This window comes from Lethenteron reissneri, unplaced genomic scaffold, assembly GCF_015708825.2.
Source record: "Lethenteron reissneri isolate LAM-NWPU_2019-01 unplaced genomic scaffold, ASM1570882v1 scaffold_164, whole genome shotgun sequence".
NCBI classification, from domain to species: domain Eukaryota; kingdom Metazoa; phylum Chordata; class Hyperoartia; order Petromyzontiformes; family Petromyzontidae; genus Lethenteron; species Lethenteron reissneri.
In genome coordinates, this window is record NW_026891377.1 from 22,233 (window position 1) to 38,724 (window position 16,492).

Consider the following 16,492-nt stretch of genomic DNA (forward strand, 5'->3'; position numbering starts at 1 on the left):
CGCAGCTTGCCCCACGGAGTGTCCAGCAGGGCGTTACTCAGCCCGTACTCACCTACACACTCACCCACACTCACCCTCTCACTCACCCACACACTCACCCTCTCACTCACCCACACTCACCCTCACTCACCCACACTCACCCTCACTCACTCACTCACGCACTCACTCACTCACACACTCACCCACTCACTCACTCACACACTCACTCACACACTCACACACTCACTCACACACTCACACACTCACTCACTCACTCACCTACACACTCACACACTCACCCTCACTCACCCACACACTCACCCTCACACTCACTCACTCACACACTCACCCACACTCACTCTCACTCACCTACACACTCACACACACACACACACACTCACCCTCACTCACCCACACTCACCCTCACTCACTCACGCACTCACTCACTCACACACTCACCCACTCACTCACCCACTCACTCACACACACACACACTCACACACTCACCCACACTCACCCTCACTCACCCACTCACTCACTCACACACTCACCCACACACCCACACACCCACACACTCACCCACACACTCACCCACACACTCACCCACTCACCCACTCACTCACCCACTCACTCACCCACACACTCACCCACACACTCACCCACCCACACACCCACACACTCACCCACACACTCTCCTCACCAGGCTGGAGTGAGATGGGCGCTGCGTTGCTACGGTTACTGTAGTACCACAGCTCGTCACCACCATCACCACCATCACCACCACCATCACCATCACCGCCACTCCTGGGGTAGAGTCAGAGGGCAGAGGAGACATCGCACCACCAGGGCTCACGCACAGTGGTGAGCGTGGGTGGAGGTGGTGAGGGGCAGGTGGTGAGGAGGTGGTGAGGAGGTGGTGGTGAGTAGGTGGTGGTGGTGAGGAGGTGGTGAGGAGGTGGTGGTGAGTAGGTGGTGGTGGTGAGGAGGTGGTGAGGAGGTGGTGGTGAGTAGGTGGTGGTGGTGAGGAAGTGGTGAGGAGGTGTGGGTGGCTCTCACGCGAAGGTGGCGGCGAGCAGGTTGAACCCGCTGTAGCGCTGAGCGTGTGAGGAGACCCCCTGCAGGTAGGCGGAGGGGGAGGTCTCGCCCCGCAGGTAGTCAGAGACCAGCTCGCCTGGCCACAGGGGCACGCAGGTGAGTGAGTGGTGAGTGAGTGGTGAGTGAGTGGTGAGTGGTGAGTGAGTGGCGAGTGGTGAGTGGTGAGTGAGTGAGCGAGTGAGTGACTCAGAGACCAGCTCGCCTGGCCACAGGGGCACGCAGGTGAGTGAGTGGTGAGTGAGTGGTGAGTGAGTGGTGAGTGGTGAGTGAGTGGCGAGTGGTGAGTGGTGAGTGAGTGAGCGAGTGAGTGACTCAGAGACCAGCTCGCCTGGCCACAGGGGCACGCAGGTGAGTGGTGCGTGAGTGGTGAGTGAGTGGTGAGTGAGTGGTGAGTGGTGAGTGAGTGGTGAGTGAGTGACTCAGAGACCAGCTCGCCTGGCCACAGGGGCACGCAGGTGAGTGAGTGGTGAGTGGTGAGTGAGTGGTGAGTGAGTGGTGAGTGGTGAGTGAGTGGTGAGTGAGTGACTCAGAGACCAGCTCGCCTGGCCACAGGGGCACGCAGGTGAGTGGTGCGTGAGTGGTGAGTGAGTGGTGAGTGAGTGGTGAGTGGTGAGTGAGTGGTGAGTGAGTGACTCAGAGACCAGCTCGCCTGGCCACAGGGGCACGCAGGTGAGTGAGTGGTGAGTGGTGAGTGAGTGGTGAGTGAGTGGTGAGTGGTGAGTGAGTGGTGAGTGAGTGACTCAGAGACCAGCTCGCCTGGCCACAGGGGCACGCAGGTGAGTGGTGCGTGAGTGGTGAGTGAGTGGTGAGTGAGTGGTGAGTGAGTAGAGAGTGAGTGGTGAGTGGTGAGTGAGTGGTGAGTGAGTGGTGAGTGGTGAGTGAGTGGTGAGTGAGTGACTCAGAGACCAGCTCGCCTGGCCACAGGGGCACGCAGGTGAGTGAGTGGTGAGTGGTGAGTGAGTGGTGAGTGAGTGGTGAGTGGTGAGTGAGTGGTGAGTGAGTGACTCAGAGACCAGCTCGCCTGGCCACAGGGGCACGCAGGTGAGTGGTGCGTGAGTGGTGAGTGAGTGGTGAGTGAGTGAGTGGTGAGTGAGTGGTGAGTGAGTGAGTGAGTGGTGAGTGAGTGGTGAGTGAGTGGTGAGTGGTGAGTGAGTGGTGAGTGAGTGAGTGGTGAGTGAGTGGTGAGTGAGTGAGTGAGTAGAGAGTGAGTGGTGAGTGGTGAGTGAGTGGTGAGTGAGTGGTGAGTGGTGAGTGAGTGAGCGAGTGAGTGACTCAGAGACCAGCTCGCCTGGCCACAGGGGCACGCAGGTGAGTGGTGCGTGAGTGGTGAGTGGTGAGTGAGTGGTGAGTGAGTGAGTAGAGAGTGAGTGGTGAGTGGTGAGTGAGTGAGCGAGTGAGTGACTCAGAGACCAGCTCGCCTGGCCACAGGGGCACGCAGGTGAGTGGTGCGTGAGTGGTGAGTGGTGAGTGAGTGGTGAGTGAGTGAGTGGTGAGTGAGTGGTGAGTGAGTGAGTGAGTGGTGAGTGAGTGGTGAGTGAGTGGTGAGTGGTGAGTGAGTGGTGAGTGAGTGAGTGGTGAGTGAGTGGTGAGTGAGTGAGTAGAGAGTGAGTGGTGAGTGGTGAGTGAGTGGTGAGTGGTGAGTGAGTGAGCGAGTGAGTGACTCAGAGACCAGCTCGCCTGGCACAGGGGCACGCAGTGGTGAGTGGTGAGTGAGTGGTGAGTGAGTGGTGAGTGAGTGACTCAGAGACCAGCTTGCCTGGCGACAGGGGCACGCCGTGGTGAGTGGTGAGTGAGTGGTGAGTGGTGAGTGAGTGGTGAGTGAGTGGTGAGTGGTGAGTGAGTGGTGAGTGATGAGTGGTGAGTGAGTGAGTGGTGAGTGAGTGGTGAGTGAGTGGTGAGTGAGTGAGTGAGTGGTGAGTGAGTGAGTGGTGAGTGAGTGAGTGGTGAGTGAGTGAGCGAGTGAGCGAGTGGTGAGTGAGTGGTGAGTGACTGAGTGAGCAAGTGAGTGACTCAGAGACCAGCTTCGCCTGGCGACAGGGGCACACCGTGGTGAGTGGTGAGTGAGTGGTGAGTGACTGAGTGAGTGACTGAGCGACTGAGTGAGTGAGTGACTGAGTGAGTGACTGACTGACTGAGTGACTGAGTGACTGAGTGAGTGACTGAGCGAGTGACCGAGCGACCGAGTGGTGAGCGAGTGGTGAGTGAGTGGTGAGTGAGTGGTGAGTGAGTGGTTAGTGAGTGAGCGAGTGACTGAGCGAGTGACTGAGTGGTGAGTGAGTGGTGAGTGAGTGGTGAGTGACTGAGCGAGTGACTGAGCGAGTGACTGAGCGAGTGACCGAGTGAGTGAGCGAGTGGTGAGTGACTGAGCGAGTGACTGAGCGAGTGACTGAGTGGTGAGTGAGTGGTGAGTGAGTGGTGAGTGACTGAGCGAGTGACTGAGCGAGTGACTGAGCGAGTGACCGAGTGAGTGAGCGAGTGGTGAGTGACTGAGTGAGCGAGTGACTGAGTGAGTGAGTGAGTGGTGAGTGTCCTCACCCCGGCCGCGTGCGTGTGGGTCCCGCGTGACCTCCAGCACGTTGGTGAGCGCCGCGAACCTGCCCCCCCTCGTGACCCCCAGCCAGGAGCCCCCCTCCTTGCCCTGCTGCAGGTCCACACCTACACACACACAGACAAAGCTCCCCCAGGTAGCCTCCAGCAGGGCTGCAGGGGCCTCTAGCAGGGCAGTAGGGGCAAGTGCTGCTAGTGGCGAGTAGCACCACCTATGATGCACACACAGACAAAGCTCCCCCAGGTAGCCTCTAGCAGGGCTGCAGGGGCAAGTGCTGCTAGTAGCGAGTAGCACCACCTATGATGCACACACAGACAAAGCTCCCCCAGGTAGCCTCTAGCAGGGCTGCAGGGGCAAGTGCTGCTAGTAGCACCACCTATGAAGGCTAGCGGCACTGTGGCACACACAGAGGGGGGTGGGTGGCCAGGACCACCACGCCCGGCCGCCTTTGTCTCCCTAGTGGCGATGGTTACTACACTACATCGCTACACCATGTACGGTGTGGTTGTGGTTGTTGTGGTGGTTGTGGTTGTTGTGGTGGTGGTTGTGGTGGTGGTTGTGATGGTTGTTGTGGTGGTTGTTGTGGTGGTGGTGGTTGTGATGGTGGATGTGATGGTGGTTGTGGTGGTGGTAGTAGTGGTGGTAGTGGTGGTAGTGGTGGTTGTGGTGGTGGTTGTGGTGGTGTTTGTAGTGGTGGTGGTAGTGGTGGTGGTTGTGGTGGTGGTGGTTGTTGTGGTGGTGGTTGTTGTGGTGGTGGTTGTGGTGGTTGTGGTGGTGGTGGTTGTCGTGGTGGTGGTTGTAGTGGTGGTTGTGGTAGTGGTGGTTGTGGTGGTGGATGTGGTGGTTGTGGTGGTGGTGTTGCTTGTGGTAGTAGTGGTGGTAGTGGTGGTAGTGGTGGTTGTGGTGGTTGTGGTGGTGGTTGTGGTTGTAGTGGTGGTGGTGGTGGTTGTTGTGGTGGTGGTGGTTGTGGTGGTTATGGTTGTGGTGGTTGTAGTGGTGGTGGTGGTTGTGGTGCTGGTGTTGCTTGTGGTAGTGGTGGTTGTAGTGGTAGTTGTGGTGGTGGTTGTGGTGGTGGTGGTGGTTGTGGTGGTGGTTGTGGTGGTGGTGGTGGTAGTGGTGATGGTGGTGATGGTTGTGGTGGTTGTAGTGGTGGTGGTGGTTGTGGTGCTGGTGTTGCTTGTGGTAGTGGTGGTTGTAGTGGTAGTTGTGGTGGTGGTTGTGATAGTGGTGGTTGTGGTAGTGGTGGTGGTGGTAGTGGTGGTGGTGGTGGTGGTTGTGGTGGTTGTTGTGGTGGTGGTGGTTGTGGTGGTGGTAGTGGTGGTGGTGGTGGTTGTGGTGGTGGTGGTGGTTGTAGTGGTGGTGGTGGTTGTGGTGGTGGTGGTGGTTGTAGTGGTGTGTGGTGGTAGTGGTGGTGGTGGTGGTTGTGGTAGTGGTGGTGGTAGTGGTTGTGGTGGTGGTTGTGGAGTGGTGGTGGTGGTGGTTGTGGTGGTGGTGGTTGTGGTAGTGGTGGTGGTAGTGGTGGTGGTGGTGGTAGTGGTTGTGGTAGTGGTGGTGGTGGTTGTGGTGGTGGTGGTGGTAGTGGTGGTGGTGGTTGTGGTGGTGGTGGTGGTTGTGGTAGTGGTGGTGGTGGTGGTGGTGGTTGTGGTAGTGGTGGTTGTGGTAGTGGTGGTTGTGGTAGTGGTGGTGGTTGTGGTGGTGGTGGTGGTGGTTGTGGTGGTGGTTGTGGTAGTGGTGGTTTTGGTAGTGGTGGTGGTGGTGGTGGTTGTGGTAGTGGTGGTGGTGGTGGTGGTAGTGGTGGTGGTGGTGGTGGTTGTGGTGGTGGTGGTGGTGGTGGTGGTGGTGGTGGTGGTGGTTGTGGTGGTGGTTGTGGTGGTGGTGGTTGTGGTGGTGGTTGTGGTGGTGGTTGTGGTGGTGGTTGTGGTGGTGGTGGTTGTGGTGGTGGTTGTGGTGGTGGTGGTGGTTGTAGTGGTGGTTGTGGTGGTGGTTGTGGTGGTGGTGGTGGTTGTAGTGGTGGTTGTGGTGGTGGTTGTGGTGGTGGTTGTGGTGGTGGTGGTGGTTGTAGTGGTGGTGGTGGTGGTGGTTGTGGTGGTGGTGGTTGTGGTGGTTGTGGTAGTGGTTGTGGTGGTGGTTGTGGTGGTGGTGGTGGTGGTGGTAGTGGTGGTGGTGGTGGTTACCGCTGATCACGTGGGGGTGGCTGGGCCAGAACTGAGCGGCGAGTGATGGGCGTGAGAACAACTCATCGCGGTTCGCAGCAACAATCAGCCTGGGGGGTCACGGGGGGGTCACGGGTCACGGGGGGGGTCACACGGGGGGTGGGGGGGTCACGGGGGGTGGGGGGGTCATGGGGGGGCACACGGGGGGGGTCACGGGGGGGTCACACGGGGACATGGGCACTCTCAACTGTACACTCACTCACCAGTACACTCACTCACCAGTACACTCACCAGTACACTCACCAGTACACTCACCTGTACACTCACCTGTACACTCACCTGCACACTCACTCACCTACACACTCACCTGTACACTCACCTGCACACTCACTCACCTACACACTCACCTGTACACTCACCTACACACTCACCTGCACACTCACCTGTACACTCACCTACACACTCACTCACCTACACACTCACCTGTACACTCACTCACCAGTACACTCACCAGTACACTCATCTACACTCACCTACACACTCACCAGTACACTCACCTGTACACACACTCACCTGTACACACACTCACCTGTACACTCACCTGTACACACACTCACCTGTACACTCACCTGTACACACACTCACCAGTACACTCACCAGTGCACTCACCTGTACACACACTCACCTGTAAGCTCCCCTGGTCGTTGGCCGTGGGTCGAACTTGAGAAAGAGGATGCACATCGGGGAGCGGGTTCACATCCTGGGGAGGGAGGAGGCGTCACGTGGGTGGGCTGCTGTGCCAAGCTAGGTGCACGAGGAGGAGGTCACGGGACAGACCCAGCAGGTGCCGTGGGTTGACTGCTGCAGCAGTGCACTCACCTACACACTCACTCACCTACACACTCACCTACACACTCCCTCACCTACACACTCACTCACCTACACACTCACCTGTCCACTCACCTAAACACTCACCTGGTCACTCAACTGCACACTCACTCACCTGCACACTCACCTACACACTCACCTACACACTCACCTACACACTCACCTGTCCACTCACCTAAACACTCACCTGGTCACTCAACTGCACACTCACCCGTACACTCACTCACCTACACACTCACCTGGTCACTCACTCATCTGGTCACTCACTCACTCACTCACCCGTACACTCACTCACCTGGTCACTCACTTGGTCACTCACTCACCCATACACTCACTCACCTGGTCACTCACTCATCTGGTCACTCACTCACCTGGTCACTCACTCACTCACCTACACACTCACTCACCTATTCACTCACCTACACACTCACTCACCTATTCACTCACCTACACACTCACCTGTACACTCACCTGGTCACTCACTCACCTGGTCACTCACCTGGTCACTCACCTGGTCACTCACTCACCTGTACACACACTCACCTGTTCACTCACTCACCTACACACTCACCTGTTCACTCACTCACCTACACACTCACCTGTTCACTCACTCACCTACACACTCACCTGGTCACTCACCTGGTCACTCACTCACCTGTACACACACTCACCTGTTCACTCACTCACCTACACACTTACCTGTTCACTCACTCACCTGGTCACTCACTCACCTGGTCACTCACCTGGTCACTCACTCACCTGTACACACACTCACCTGTTCACTCACTCACCTACACACTCACCTGGTCACTCACTCACCTGTACACACACTCACCTGTTCACTCACTCACCTACACACTCACCTGTACACTCACTCACCTGGTCACTCACTCACCTGGTCACTCACTCACCTACACACGCACCTGTACACTCACTCACCTGCACACTCACTCACCCTTACACTCACCCGTACACTCACCTGTTCACTCACTCACCTACACACTCACCTGGTCACTCACTCACCTGTACACACACTCACCTGTTCACTCACTCACCTACACACTCACCTGCACACTCACTCACCCTGCACACTCACTCACCCTTACACTCACCCGTACACTCACCTGCACACTCACTCACCTACACACTCACTCACCCGGACACTCACCTGCACACTCACTCACCTACACACTCACTCACCCGTACACTCACCCGTACACTCACCTGCACACTCACTCACCTACACACTCACTCACCCGTACACTCACCTGCACACTCACTCACCTACACACTCACTCACCCGTACACTCACCTGCACACTCACTCACCTACACACTCACTCACCGTACACTCACCTGCACACTCACTCACCTGCTCACTCACCTGCTCACTCACCCGTACAGTCGTACACTCACTCACCCTTACACTCACCCGTACACTCACCTGCACACTCACTCACCTACACACTCACTCACCCGTACACTCACCTGGTCACTCACTCACCTACACACGCACCTGTACACTCACTCACCTGCACACTCACTCACCCTTACACTCACCCGTACACTCACCTGTTCACTCACTCACCTACACACTCACCTGGTCACTCACTCACCTGTACACACACTCACCTGTTCACTCACTCACCTACACACTCACCTGCACACTCACTCACCCTGCACACTCACTCACCCTTACACTCACCCGTACACTCACCTGCACACTCACTCACCTACACACTCACTCACCCGGACACTCACCTGCACACTCACTCACCTACACACTCACTCACCCGTACACTCACCCGTACACTCACCTGCACACTCACTCACCTACACACTCACTCACCCGTACACTCACCTGCACACTCACTCACCTACACACTCACTCACCCGTACACTCACCTGCACACTCACTCACCTACACACTCACTCACCGTACACTCACCTGCACACTCACTCACCTGCTCACTCACCTGCTCACTCACCCGTACAGTCGTACACTCACTCACCCTTATACTCACCCGTACACTCACCTGCACACTCACTCACCTACACACTCACTCACCCGTACACTCACCTGGTCACTCACTCACCCGTCAAGTCGTACACTCACTCACCCTTACACTCACCCGTACACTCACCTGCACACTCACTCACCTACACACTCACTCACCCGTACACTCACCTGCACACTCACTCACCTGCTCACTCACCCGTACAGTCGTACACTCACTCACCTGGTCACTCACTCACCTGCTCACTCACCCGTACAGTCGTACACTCACTCACCTGGTCACTCACTCACCCGTACAGTCGTACACTCACTCACCTGGTCACTCACTCACCTGCTCACTCACCCGTATAGTCGTACACTCACTCACCTGGTCACTCACTCACCTGCTCACTCACCCGTATAGTCGTACACTCACTCACCTGGTCACTCACTCACCTGCTCACTCACCCGTATAGTCGTACACTCACTCACCTGGTCACTCACTCACCTGCTCACTCACCCGTACAGTCGTACACTCACTCACCTGGTCACTCACTCACCTGCACACTCACCCGTACAGTCGTACACTCACTCACCTGGTCACTCACTCACCTGCTCACTCACCAGTACAGTCGTACACTCACTCACCTGGTCACTCACTCACCTGCTCACTCACCAGTACAGTCGTACACTCACTCACCTGGTCACTCACTCACCTGCTCACTCACCAGTACAGTCGTAACCTCACTCACCTGCTCACTCACTCACCTGCACACTCACTCACCCGTACACTCACCTGGTCACTCACTCACCTGCACACTCACCCGTACAGTCGTACACTCACTCACCTGGTCACTCACTCACCTGCACACTCACCCGTACAGTCGTACACTCACTCACCTGGTCACTCACTCACCTGCACACTCACCCGTACAGTCGTACACTCACTCACCTGGTCACTCACTCACCTGCTCACTCACCAGTACAGTCGTACACTCACTCACCTGGTCACTCACTCACCTGCTCACTCACCAGTACAGTCGTACACTCACTCACCTGGTCACTCACTCACCTGCTCACTCACCAGTACAGTCGTAACCTCACTCACCTGCTCACTCACTCACCTGCACACTCACTCACCCGTACACTCACCTGGTCACTCACTCACCTGCACACTCACCCGTACAGTCGTACACTCACTCACCTGGTCACTCACTCACCTGCACACTCACCCGTACAGTCGTACACTCACTCACCTGGTCACTCACTCACCTGCACACTCACTCACCCGTACACTCACCTAGTCACTCACTCACCTGCACACTCACCCGTACAGTCGTATACTCACTCACCTGGTCACTCACTCACCTGCACACTCACCCGTACAGTCGTACACTCACTCACCTAGTCACTCACTCACCTGCACACTCACCCGTACAGTCGTACACTCACTCACCTGGTCACTCACTCACCTGCACACTCACCCGTACAGTCGTACACTCACTCACCTAGTCACTCACTCACCTGCACACTCACCCGTACAGTCGTACACTCACTCACCTAGTCGCTCACCACTACACCACCTCTCCCCACGACCACCACCGCCTGTGGCTGTACCCTGCCGCACTGTACCCTGCCGCACTGTACCCTGCCGCACTGTACCCTGCCGCACTGTACCCTGCCGCACTGTACCCGGCCGCACTGTACACCGCGCACACTGCACCACTCAGCACTGTACATCGTCGCACTGTACACCACTGTATAGCAGCACTGTACACCACTGTATAGCAGCACTGTACACCACTGTATAGCAGTGTACTACTTTACATACAGAGGCAGACACAGAGACACACACACACAGACACACACACACACAGACACACACACACAGAGACACACACACAGACAGACACAGAGAGACACAGACACACAGACACAGAGACACACATACAGAGACACACACACACACAGACACACAGAGACACAGACACACACACAGAGACACACACACACAGAGACACACACACACACAGAGACACACACACATACAGACACAGAGAGACACACAGATAGACACACACACACATAGATAGATAGACAGACACACATACAGAGACACACACACACAGAGACACACACACAGACAGACACAGAGAGACACAGACACACACACACAGAGACACACACACACAGAGACACACACACACACAGATACACACACACAGACAGACACAGAGAGACACACAGATAGACACACACACACATAGATAAATAGACAGACACACATACAGAGACACACACACACAGAGTTCCCGGTAGGCAAAGGAAAAAAAACTCTGTAACCGGTTCGAACCGCTATGCGTGACACTGCAATTGATTGTTACAGAACAGTTATAGCAGTCAATGGTGACATTAATCTATCTCGTCGTCGTGATGCTTACGATAATAACGATGATGATGATAATTATAATAATTATTATAATCCGACGGTGATGATGGTACATCAACTTACGCTGCCCTGTAAGTCTCGGGAAGGTCACGGGGCCGCTTTCGGCCAATCAGCGATCGCCTTGCATCCACCCCCACCCGACCCTTCCTCGCTGCGAGCCAATCAGCGGGCGCGTTACAAAATAGGGGCGTGGCTTGGAGTGGGGGGGAGGGGCTAGGGGGGAGTTGAGGGGCTCAGGGGGAGTGGGGGGGCGGGGCTAGGGGGGAGCTGAGGGGAGGGGCTCAGGGGGAGTGGAGGGGCGGGGCTAGGGGGGAGCTGAGGGGCGGGGCTAGGGGGGAGCTGAGGGGAGGGGCTCAGGGGGAGTGGAGGGGCGGGGCTCAGGGAGAGCTGAGGGGCGGGGCTAGGGGGGAGCTGAGGGGAGGGGCTAGGGGGGAGCTGAGGGGAGGGGCTCAGGGGGAGTGGAGGGGCGGGGCTCAGGGGGAGCTGAGGGGCGGGGCTAGGGGGGAGCTGAGGGGAGGGGCTAGGGCGGAGCTGAGGGGCTCAGGGGGAGTGGAGGGGCGGGGCTCAGGGGGAGCGGAGGGGCGGGGCTAGGGGGGAGCTGAGGGGAGGGGCTAGGGGGGAGCTGAGGGGCTCAGGGGGAGTGGAGGGGCGGGGCTCAGGGGGAGCGGAGGGGCGGGGCTAGGGGGGAGCTGAGGGGAGGGGCTAGGGGGGAGCTGAGGGGCTCAGGGGGAGTGGAGGGGCGGGGCTCAGGGGGAGCGGAGGGGCGGGGCTAGGGGGGAGCTGGGGGTGGGGGCTCAGGGGGAGCTGATGGGAGGGGCTCAGGGAGAGTGGAGAGGCGGGGCTAGGGGGGAGTGGAGGGGTGGGGGCTAGGGGGGCGCTGAGGGGCGGGGCTAGGGGGTGCTGAGGGGAGGGGCTAGGGGGGAGGGGCCCAGGGGGAGCGGAGGGGCGGGGCTCAGGGGGAGTGGAGGGTGGGGGCTAGGGGGGAGCTGAGGGGAGGGGGCTAGGGGGGAGCTGAGGGGCGGGGCTAGTGGTGGAATCAGAGGGGGCGGGGCTGAGGGGGGGGGGTCACGCCCAAACCCCCCGGGTCGAGGGGCGGGTGAGCACGAAGTGGACCACGTGACCTCTCGCCCCGCCCTCTGAATTCCGTAGCGCGGATAAGAGGCGGTTGAACTTTTCAAAAAAGGCGCGCGCCCATTGGCCGCCGCCGTCGTCACGTGACGGTCGCGAGCTCCTCCCCCCCCCCACCTCGCCACCCCCCCCGCCTATGCGCGCTAGGGAATTAGAAGCTCGTGGGCGGATTTAATTATTTATTAACGCTCCCCTCTCCAGGTGAGAGAAGCAGCAGCAGCAGGAGGGAGGAGGGAGAGGCGCTGCCGCTGCTACTGCTGCTTCTACTGCTGCTCATGGCCTCCTGTTAATGGCCTCCTGCTCGTGGCGAAGGCCTTCTGACAACGTTGCCTGCCACTACTACCACTGAGGGCCTCCATTCTACTGTAGCCCACCACCACAACTACTACCACAACTACCACCACCACAACAACTACTACCACAACAACAACTACCACCACTACTACCACCACTACCACAACTACCACCACCAGCGCACAGCCGTTAGCAGCAGTAGCAGCTTGAAACTCGATTCAAACTAAACTCGCACCCACCCACACACACACCCATTCACCACACACCCCACCCACACACCACACACACCCCACCCACACACCCCACACACACCCCACTCACCCACCCCGACCACCACCACCCCGTGTCCCACCCCTCCGCTCTCGACAAAGGGCGATCGGCCACAGGAAGAGAGAGGGAGAGAGGGAGGGAGGGCGTCTTCTTCCCCTGCCGCCTCGTGAGGTGCAGCAGACAAGAAGGTGAGCCACGTGAGGCGGCGGTGAGCTGTGTGGTGAGGGTGGTGAGGGTGGTGAGGTGTGCGGTGAGCTGTGTGGTGAGTGTGGTGAGGGTGGTGAGCTGTGAGGTGAGTGTGGTGAGGGTGGTGAGCTGTGTGGTGAGGTGTGCGGTGAGCTGTGTGGTGAGTGTGGTGAGGTGTGTGGTGAGCTGTGTGGTGAGGGTGGTGAGGGTGGTGAGGTGTGCGGTGAGCTGTGTGGTGAGTGTGGTGAGGGTGGTGAGCTGTGAGGTGAGTGTGGTGAGGGTGGTGAGCTGTGTGGTGAGGTGTGCGGTGAGCTGTGTGGTGAGTGTGGTGAGGTGTGTGGTGAGCTGTGTGGTGAGTGTGGTGAGGGTGGTGAGCTGTGTGGTGAGGTGTGCGGTGAGCTGTGTGGTGAGTGTGGTGAGGTGTGTGGTGAGCTGTGAGGTGAGTGTGGTGAGGGTGGTGAGCTGTGTGGTGAGGTGTGCGGTGAGCTGTGTGGTGAGTGTGGTGAGGTGTGTGGTGAGCTGTGTGGTGAGGGTGGTGAGGGTGGTGAGGTGTGCGGTGAGCTGTGTGGTGAGTGTGGTGAGGGTGGTGAGCTGTGAGGTGAGTGTGGTGAGGGTGGTGAGCTGTGTGGTGAGGTGTGCGGTGAGCTGTGTGGTGAGTGTGGTGAGGTGTGTGGTGAGCTGTGTGGTGAGTGTGGTGAGGGTGGTGAGCTGTGAGGTGAGTGTGGTGAGGGTGGTGAGCTGTGTGGTGAGGTGTGCGGTGAGCTGTGTGGTGAGTGTGGTGAGGGTGGTGAGCTGTGTGGTGAGGTGTGCGGTGAGCTGTGTGGTGAGTGTGGTGAGGTGTGCGGTGAGCTGTGTGGTGAGTGTGGTGAGCTGTGTGGTGAGTGTGGTGAGGTGTGCGGTGAGCTGTGTGGTGAGTGTGGTGAGGGTGGTGAGCTGTGTGGTGAGGTGTGCGGTGAGCTGTGTGGTGAGTGTGGTGAGGTGTGCGGTGAGCTGTGTGGTGAGTGTGGTGAGGTGTGTGGTGAGCTGTGAGGTGAGTGTGGTGAGGGTGGTGAGCTGGGTGGTGAGTGTGGTGAGGTGTGTGGTGAGGTGTGTGGTGAGCTGTGTGGTGAGGGTGGTGAGCTGGGTGGTGAGTGTGGTGAGGGTGGTGAGTGTGGTGAGGTGTGGTGAGTGTGGTTAGGCGGCGGTGAGGGTGAGCTGTGTGGGTTGGTGAGGTGTGTGGTGAGTGTGGTGAGGCGGCGGTGAGGGTGAGCTGTGTGGGTTGGTGAGGTGTGTGGTGAGTGTGGTGAGGTGGCGGTGAGGGTGAGCTGTGAGGTGTGGTGAGTGTGGTGAGGTGAGTGGGGTCTGGTGAGGAGTGTGGTGAGGTGTGTGGTGAGTGTGGTGATGTGGCGGTGAGGGTGAGCTGTGAGGTGTTGCGAGTGTGGTGAGGTGAGTGGGGTCTGGTGAGGTGTGTGGTGAGGTGTGGTTTGGATGGTGGTGGGGTGTGTGGTGAGGTGTGTGGTGAGTTGTGTGTGGTGAGGTGAGTTGGGGTCTGGTGTGTGGTGTGGCTTGGAGGGTGGTGGGTGAGGGGGGGTTAGGTGTGTGGTGAGGGTGAGCTGTGTGGTGAGGTGTGTGGTGAGGTGTGGTTTGGATGGTGGTGAGGTGTGTGGTGAGGTGTGAGGTGAGTGGGGTCTGGTGAGGTGTGTGGTGAGGTGGGGTGAGGTGAGGTGGTGAGATGGGGGTGAAGAGTTTAAAGGGTAGGGGGTGAGATGTGGTGAGTGAAAGTGTTGAGGGTGGGGTGAGGTGGGTGAGAGAGCTGTGGGGTGAGGTGAGTGGGGTGCATGCTTGGTGGTGAGTAGCGAGGTGAGGTGAGTGTACTTGGAACTTCTTTCGCACCGTACGTAGCCAACCGCGCTTATAGGAGTTGGTGAGTGAGCTGGTGAGTTGATGAGTTAATTGGAGAGTTGGTGGGTTAATTGGTGAGTTGGTGAGTGTGTGAGTTGGTGAGTGTGTGAGTTGGTGAGTGGATTAGTTGGTGATGAGTGTGTGAGTTGGTGAGTGGAGTAGTTGGTGATGAGCGTGGGAGTTGGTGAGTGTAAAATGAGCTGGTGAGTAAGCTGGTGAGTGAATTAGTTGGTGAGTGAATTAGTTGGTGAGTGAGCTGGTGAGTTAGCTGGTGAGTGAGCTGGTGAGTGAGCTGGTGAGTGAGCTGGTGAGTTAGCTGGTGAGTGAGCTGGTGAGTTAGCTGGTGAGTGAAATGGTGAGTTGGTGAGTGAATGAGTTGGTGAGTGAATGAGTTGGTGAGTGAATGAGTTGGTGAGTGGATTAGTTGGTGATGAGTGTGTGAGTTGGTGAGTGGAGTAGTTGGTGATGAGTGTGTGAGTTGGTGAGTGGAGTAGTTGGTGATGAGCGTGGGAGTTGGTGAGTGTAAAATGAGCTGGTGAGTGAGCTGTTGATTGAATTAGTTGAGTGAGTGAGCTGGTGAGTGAGCTGGTGAGTTGGTGAGTGAATTAGTTGGTGAGTGAGTGAATTAGTTGGTGAGTGAGTGCATTAGTTGGTGAGTGAGTGAATTAGTTGGTGAGTGAGTGCATTAGTTGGTGAGTGAGTGCATTAGTTGGTGAGTGAGTGCATTAGTTGGTGAGTGAGTGCATTAGTTGGTGAGTGAGTGCATTAGTTGGTGAGTGAGTGAATTAGTTGGTGAGTGAGTGAATTAGTTGGTGAGTGAGTGAGTTAGTTGGTGAGTGAGTTAGTTGGTGAGTGAGTTAGTTGGTGAGTGAGTGAATTAGTTGGTGAGTGAGTGAATTAGTTGGTGAGTGAGTGAATTAGTTGGTGAGTGAGTTAGTTGGTGAGTGAGTTGGTGAGTGAATTAGCTGGTGAGTGAGTTGGTGAGTGAGCTGGTGAGTGAATGAGTTGGTGAGTGAATGAGTTGGTGATTGAGCTGGTGAGTTGGTGAGCTGGTGATTGAGCTGGTGATCGTTCTCGTCGCGTATCCGACGAGAGGCGATGATGCCGAGTGTCGAGCCCGAGCCCGATGGGCGCGGTGGGGTCGGGGTTGGGGGCAGCGGCCGTTCCGGCTCGGGCGGGGGCACTAGGCAAGGCCGTGGTCTGAGCCACCTGTGTAGGCCCGAGTTTAACTTTCGCTGTGGACTTGAGCGGCTGCTGCTGCTGATGATGATCAACTTGATTATTAATCTTCTGTCGTCTACAGTTGCCTCTGTGCGAGGCGAATCGTGTGAAAGGCGTTTGTTCGTGATTCATGTTTGTGAGGGAGGGAAAGCGAGAGCGCTTGAGATGGTGGGTGGCGCTCCGCTATTGCATGCGGAAATAGGGTGTGGGGCGTGATGGTGGTGGGTAGGTGGTGATGGTGGTGGTGAGTAGGTGGTGGTGGTGAGTAGGTGATGGTGGTGAGTAGGTGGTGGTGGTGGTGGTAGGTGATGGTGGTGATGGTGATGGTGGTGAGTAGGTGATGGTGATGGTGGTGAGTAGGTGATGGTGATTGTGGTGAGTAGGTGATGGTTAGTGGTGAGTAGG

General features: G+C 57.5%; 1 protein-coding gene across 1 annotated transcript; it reads right to left on the reverse strand.

The window, feature by feature from the left end:
* Window positions 1–2: 2 nt before the first annotated feature.
* TANGO2 (transport and golgi organization 2 homolog) lies at window positions 3–11,251 on the reverse strand (the record flags this gene model as incomplete). The annotated part of the gene is made up of 7 exons (XM_061547155.1): window positions 11,171–11,251; window positions 6,461–6,535; window positions 5,797–5,885; window positions 3,610–3,729; window positions 1,036–1,150; window positions 680–783; window positions 3–52 (listed from the first exon to the last, which is right to left on the reverse strand). Coding segments are annotated over exons 2-7 (534 nt in total), but the record flags the coding sequence as incomplete, so codon positions are not given.
* Window positions 11,252–16,492: the final 5,241 nt, after the last annotated feature.